The 7,352-nt window shown below is 46.1% G+C and overlaps 1 protein-coding gene across 3 annotated transcripts in view; it reads right to left on the reverse strand.

Moving 5' to 3' along the window:
- Positions 1-6,869, reverse strand: part of IGSF3 (immunoglobulin superfamily member 3) — a 165,774-nt gene extending 158,905 nt beyond the window's left edge. The window contains exons 1-2 of one of the 3 annotated variants that reach the window (XM_038405027.2): positions 6,687-6,830; positions 5,493-6,266 (exon numbers count right to left, since the gene is read on the reverse strand). In XM_038405027.2, coding sequence (XP_038260955.1) covers positions 5,493-5,535 — 43 coding nt within the window. In that variant the 5' untranslated portion in view covers positions 5,536-6,266; positions 6,687-6,830. Of the gene's footprint in view, positions 1-5,492; positions 6,667-6,686 lie in introns of those variants that run through there. The other 2 variants (XM_038405050.2, XM_043509902.1) reach the window with 2 other exon arrangements.
- Between the last annotated feature and the right edge of the window lie 483 nt (positions 6,870-7,352).

A 7,352-nucleotide genomic window follows, 5' to 3' on the forward strand; every position in this document is an offset into this window, starting at 1 on the left:
ACCATTGTAGTCCTCAACTGTGATGACTACATTAATGAGGCCAACCAACAACTCTCCACCACCACCTACTATGAAGAACTCAAAGAACACCCCATATCACAATTATCCCAGGAATTTAAGGATATCATCAAATCCTTCCCCTAACAACTGCAAGAGAAACTCTACAAACTCATCCCCCATGAACTCACCCCAGAGACCTTCACATCTTCCCAAGATACACAAAGGAACCCAGGAAGATCCATCATATCTGGCCAGGGCACTCTTACTGAAAGAATACTGGGACTCAGAAACCATCCTCAAACTATTCACCACAACTGCAAAATTAATTTTAGATTCTATGCATCAAATGCCTAACACCTCCAAACATTTAACCAGAGACTTATCCCTCAAGAGTATTGTATAGAGAAAGAGAGGGAGAATGCCAATGTCAAAACAAACGTGACAGGTTTGTGTTAACAAAGTCATATTCAGCATTTTAAAAAGCCAGAGGCAGTGGGTTGTATTGCAATTCATTCCAGACAATGACTTGAGGCCCTAAATGCCCTTGATGCAAACAGGCAAGTCAATCACATCACAACAGTTGTGCCTGGAACGCTTTCCCCTTCTTCCCAAACAGCTTTCTGGAACAAGAAGTTATTGAGAAGGAGTTTGCAGATTAGAAATTACTTATCAGGCTAGCATCACTCATTCAGATTACAGCATGGTTCGTGACATATGAGTGCATCCAAGAGAGTTACATTTCATTAGCTTATTACTAGCTTTTGTCATCTTTTTCCAGGGCAACTATTTATACAGATTCTGTGATTTATTCTGTGCAGCCAGGAGAAGAGGGCCAGGAAAATTCTCTCTCTCTCTCTCTCTCTCTCTCTCCTCCCTACCCCCCCCCATCACCCAACCACCTCCTTTCTAAACAGTTTCCTAGCTCCAAACATTCAGTAACTTTCCAGACATGGAATGGATTCTCTCCCTCCCAAAACACACAAACGCTATATTCCCCACACATCCCTTGCATTATTATTTATTCATCCTTGCAATTTATATAATACATCTGTCAAAAGTGTTCTAGGTACATGTATAATTTACAATAAAAAGTGATTTAATAAAGAAAGCTAACTTGACACAACGTCAACTAAATGTCCAACCTGCAAAAACCAAAGCCCTCTGCATTAAAAGCTTAGGCAAATAAGTAGGATATGCAACATGCTCTGAAGTTCAACAAATTTCACAAAGACCAAGGGAGAGGGAGATTTGAATAAAAGGACCTCAGCTGTGAAATCTAAACTCATGCAAGAGACGGTCAATTCAGGTACCACAACTGCCATGGCATAACACCGTGAGAGAGGCAGCTTCCAAGAGAAATAAGCACTCAGATCATAAAAAGCACTATAAATGCAGGGACTTCATCTGCCCTTGGAAACAAACTGGCAGCCAGTGCTGTTTACAGGGCACTAATATAATACACTCACTGAGGGTAGGTCTACACTTAAATCGCTGCAGCTGTGCCACTGTAGTGCTTCACTGAAAACATGACTACGCTGACGGGAGAGCTTCGGTTGGCACAGTTAATTCCACCTCCATGAGACGTGGTAGCTATGTTAAAAGGGAGAAGCCCTCCTGTCGACACAGAGCTGTCTACACTGGGGGTTAGGTTGGCATACCTACGTCCTTCAGGGTGTGGATTTTTCACACCTCCGAGCGACAATTATACCAATGTAAATTTGTAGCATAAACCTGGCCTCTGAAAAGTTCCAAGTAGGTAGCCACAGTCTTTATTAGCTGAACCCCAAGCAGTATAGCCCCATGCAGAGTGCACTGCAGTAATCCAGTCTAGAGGTGGCAAAAATCAGTATCTAAGAGCAGTCACAGTTTTGTGGCCACTCTCAAATGCAAAGAGCAAGCTCATAGACTCATCTGCTTCTGGAGGTCTAGTTAGCAACAGTGGCTGTCAAAATTCTTAGACTGCAAGTTTTGATAATAAGAAGTGGACGAACACCACCTCCGCTATTTTCTCTGGTTGCTTTCACTAACCAAAGAGCGCCCACCTATGTCCTGTCTAGATTTACTTTCAGCCACCTAGCTCTCCTCCAAGCCCCACTCTCAGCCAAACAATCCCAGCTAGCCAGCTCAGTTGAAACGGAGAGTGGATTGTCAGGAGCATACTGATGCTATGGAAACCCAACAGTCAAAAGGAGTGACAGACAAGAAGCCTGCCTCTATAGGAGAAGGGCCTTCGGGGCAGATGAGCAACCATCCAATAGTATCCTGGGAGTCCTTTTGAAATTATCACTTGTTTTTTTATATTGCAGCATGCTATTTACAAAGATCTGAAGTTTCAGGACCTTTCAGTGGCTCCTCTCCCCTCTAAGAATAAAAAAACCCACCCATTATTATGCATGAATGAAGAGAGAGGGAAGATGTATGTGTATATAATATCCCTACAAGCATCTAGATATGTACATATAATGTTTAGACCTCTTTGTGCAATTTACTGCTCTTTGTGCTCACTCACAGGTGGCATTCTTGATACTGTAGAAAGTCAAATGTAAGTGGGGGGGGGGAAGCTATTCATAGACCAGTCACCAATGAGAATAAGTTTTGCATTCTGTAGAAGCCTATTGTATTATGTTTCCTATATACTACATTATAGATATAAATAGTATCAGATTTTGCATCCCTGGAAAAAGCAGGTAAATCTCATAACTACATACAAGATTAGTACTGCCTGGCAGAGGTATTAATAATCTTAAAATGGGGATTATTTACAGTACTTTGCCCTGGTCCCCCATTTTATACTCAATGCGATGAAATGCCACATGCTTAAAACCTGAAAACTGAAATATTGCAGTAAAAGAAAAAAGCAGCAACTGTCTCAAAGTGTGACACCCACATGCCAGCTGTGGGTTTTCAATCCCTTGTTCTGCAGAGTTATTCTGAATTTGTTAATATAAAATAGTAAATCAAATACAAGCTAGTTAAGTTGTCTTTAGCTTTTATCACCTTTCTTTTTACATTCCAATGGGTTTATAAATAGTAGAGCAACATGAACTACACTCCTTTTTAAGTGCACCTATCACCATAGCATCAGCACTATATATTATAGCACGAAAACCAAAAAATAATAATAATACAAAAAAAAATCACTCTGAATCCTTATTTGGAAAGCCAGTCAGAAGATGTGTGTTATAAAACAAGATAAGCTTTTGACCCCCACCCTATCCTTCTCCTCAGTAAAGCAAATCAAGTCTCTAGCTTTCAGAAACACTGCCCTAAAGAATTTGAGTAGCCTGGGGCTTTCAGACAGAGCAGAAGGCTTCAAGGCACTGTCAGATCAGGTGCTATTAAAAAACACCAGTTCAGCAAATATCATGCAAACAGTTTAAAGAAGCCCAAAACCTAAACTCTAGTGATGCATATCAAAATGGGACCAGCCAATTCCCCCATTAAACTGTATGGTTTTTTTTTTTTTTTTTTTAAAAGAAACATCATACGCTTCTACTTGCACACAGAAAGATACCAAAATGCTTTACAAAACTAGATATGCACATAGGATTCTGATGCATACCATTAAAAAGTAGCCCTTCTGAGATGGAAGGCAGCAGCTGTTTGATACCTTGGCAGCTTTTTCACACAACACAGATAGAAAATTAAGAACATTGGATCCAGTTTTAATTGGAGAAGTATAAAACATAATTCAGGTTAACAGAAAAGTAATTGCCAAGATGGAATTTGACCAGGGCACGGGAGATAACACCTAAACTCTTATATATGAAAAGGAGTTGTCAAGATCTGTGTTTTATATCTGATCTGAAAGAGGACTCCTCTAGCAACACAATGCCCCCTACTGCTATGCTGGGGTATCAGTTTAGTATCAACTTTGAAGGAAGAATAGACAAGCACCCACTCACTCCTTATTAGGAAAAGGTTATCCAGAATAATATTGTTCTTAATCCAAGAGGATTTAGTATTCAAGAATGTAAAGTTAACTCAAGCAGTTTCAATTCATCCTTGTTGATGATCAGAATACAATAGATTCAGTTTGTAAATTATACAGCAAAGTAATCCAGGCAACCTTGGTTTCTAAGTGTTTTTCCAGGGAGTGGGGAAGAGAAACCACCATTTTTTTCAAAGTCTGAACCCTATCCAAAATCAGTCCAAAGGTTCACCTCTCTCTCTCTTCCGGAAAAGGAAAGATAGCATGAGAAACACGAAATCGGAGATGTGGAAGCACGGCTGTGTGAGTCAAGCATAAGTGTTGTTTCCAAGCTATCCTGCGCTTGCTTTGCCAGTTCTTACGACTAGACACAAAAGATGCTGCCAGCTCTGCTTCTTTTACTCCCAACAGTTTAGAAATTAACAGAAAATCCTCACTTCCATAAGAGCAAAGGAAGCTTTCACCATTACAAAATATCTCCCTTCACACATAATCAGGTTGTGTTTTTCTGGTGTTGAAACAGTCTGTGTTATCACAAAGATATCCGTTTACTCAAAAATGCATTTTGTTAATACTAGGCTAGACATATGGGCCATCACAACTTGTATTCAGCCATTCTTGAAATTGTAAAGGGGTCTTACATTGCTACAGCATCTCTCTTCCAGAAAGATCCCAAAGCACTTTACAAGACTATGTACATTCACCGACTGAGCTGAGACAGTCACTTGTGGGATGGGACACAACAGCTATTCAACTGCACACAGCACTTCTACAAGACACTAAGGCAAAAATTGAAGAATATCGTATCCAATTGGAACGGTAGGGGGAATTCAGGGAGACAGAGAATATTTACACAAGTTGAAGTTTAGGAAGACACCTCCACTCTAGTAAAAATAGAGATTACATTAAATTAATAAGAACCATAGATTAGGAGGACTTTGGTTTTGTGTGTTTTACATCCAGCAACACAGCCAAGGCACTCCTTCTGTACTTACTAGGAGAGATAAGCACAACCTTACTTATTCACCAAAACTTACGTTTTCATGGAGGTATCCCAGTCCAGTATTAACCAGGCTCAAATGAGTTTGTGAAATCTGACAAGCAAAGTTCAGAGCCAGAAATGGTACAGCTGCAGGCACAACAGAAAAGGACCGTTCATTGTTGCCTTCTCATGCACAGTTTACAAGTTCTGAATGGATCCCAGTACATAGGCATCAGGGAACACCTTTCTGTTCTACGTTTCTATGGCGCCTAGCCTAACGGGGTCCTCACCCATGACAAGGATTCCTAGTGGTAATACTGTACAAGTAAATAATATAAAGAATTTGTTCAATGCTGAAAGGGCCTTAGATATTTTTCTCCCTTCAATTCCAGCAGTAGCAGTTGCTACTGCATTTCTTTTGGAAGAGCACAGGGGACTGGCTCTGCCACTTGGAATCTCTCAGGAAGCTGAATGGGTGTGATACGGTCATATTCCATATAAAATGCACTGCTAAAAAGAGAAATGAATGGTGGGTCAAACTTTTAAACAGATTATTTATATAGACAGGCAGCCACTTACCCAGCAGTAGAAGAGATGTCAGCTCTTGCAGAAGGCACCTCATCTTTGTAAGAGAGTGAAGACGAAGGGGCAGCTCTTGTTCCTTTCCTCCCCTCACCTATTATTTTATCTTCAGCTGTCAGACACCAATTGGCTTATATTTCCAGAAAAATATTTTGTTGGGAGTGAAAGTACAAGGTAGAGGGGAAGCGGGAGGGGGGTGGGACAGAGAAGGAGGAAGGGAAAAAATAGGCGAGGGGAAAGGCTTCGTGGGCAGCGTGAAAACGTCCTCAAAGGATAAATTATCTTCCCAAATTGATGCTACTGCCTTTCCAGATTCTGACACACCGTGTCTCAGTGGCTACTTTGGTTTTCTCCAGGTCCAGTTTCAACAGTGGCTGCGTACCCTTTCCTTTTAGATTAGTGCTCCAAGGAAGAGGAGGGAAAAGAGTAAGGGGAAGCCTTTCATCTGCTCAGCCCGGTAATGCTAGATCCTCCTCCCAGCGCAAACGTGCCTCCCAGAACAGCTCCCAAGAGTCAGCCAAGCTTGGCGGCTGCTGGGCAAGCGCGTGTCAGAGCCGGTGTCTTTGCTTCTCCAGCGAAGTGGGAAGGGATGAGCGTGAGCTGTGCCCCGATGGGCTCCACCCGCCAGCCGGGCTGGGCTCGGCTCTGCCTGACGGTGCAACCGGAGCCGGGATCCCAGCCGCCGCCGCGGCTCTCGCTGCGCCTGGGCTCGGCTCGGCTCGGCTCGGCTCAGCTCATCTCCCGGGAGCGGGCGGCTCCTTCCCGCTCCCCCTGCGGGCAAAGGTAGCAAGGCGTGAGAGGCGGCCTTCCGCGCCCGCCCAGCCCAGCCCAGCCCAGCGCTCCGGGGAACCGAGCCCAGCCCGCTATTGTCTCACCCTCGCGGCTGTTTGGGTCTCCGGGCGGGGCTGACGGCCCGGGAGACGGGGCGCTCTGAGGGGCGCCCCCTGGCTACGGGGCGGGGAGAGCCGCCGCCGCCAGCCCCTGCCGGCTCCGCTGCCCCGGAGCGGGGCTGCAGCAGCGGGCGAGCCGGGCGGCCCGTCGCCCCGCGGAGGAGGGTCCGGGCGAGCGCTCCCCGTGCCCTGGCAGAGCCCGCGGCCGGCGCACGCCGCACACAGCAGCCCGGCTCCAGGTGGCCGGGCTCCCTCCGCACGTCGGTCCCAGGAGCCCCCGCTCCGCCGCCGGGTCACCCACCTGCCCTGCCGCCGGCACCGCCCGGCTTCCCTTCTCCGCTCGAAAAGCCGGCGGGAGGCGGCCGCTTCCTCCGCGCCGGGAAGCCCCGCCCCCGGGCCTCCCGCTCCCTTCCTCCCCTCTGCCCCCGGCAACCCGGCCGCCAGGGGCCACGCCTGGTCTCGGCCGGCTCTCCGGGAAGCAGGCGGGGATGGGCGTCCTCCCCCCTCCGGGAGGGAGGGACGCAAAGGGGTTGAGATAAGCTGGACGCACCCGCGTCTGCTTTTTGAACCGGGAGACGGCTCAGATTACGCCGGGCAGAGAGAGTCTGGTTCCAGCTCCTAAGGCTCCAGAGCCGTGGCTCCCGGGTGACCCCTTTCCCTTAAAAAGAACCGGAGGACGTGTGGCACCTGAGAGGCTAACCCATTTATTTGAGCGTAAGCTTCCGTGGGCGACAGCTCACTTCATCGGATCTGTAGCTCACGAAAGCGTCTGCTCAAATAAATGGGTTAGCCTCTCAGGTGCCACAAGTCCTCCGGTTCTGTTCGCGGATACAGATTAACACGGCTGCTGACCTGCACCCTTTCACATAGCAAGCCTCTGAGGGCGACCCCACCCTCATAAATTAAAATCACTTTTTTATATATTTAACACCATTATAAATGCTGGAGGCAAAGCAGGGTTTAGGGT

The sequence above is a fragment of the Dermochelys coriacea genome, chromosome 1 (assembly GCF_009764565.3).
Source record: "Dermochelys coriacea isolate rDerCor1 chromosome 1, rDerCor1.pri.v4, whole genome shotgun sequence".
Lineage (NCBI taxonomy): Eukaryota > Metazoa > Chordata > Testudines > Dermochelyidae > Dermochelys > Dermochelys coriacea.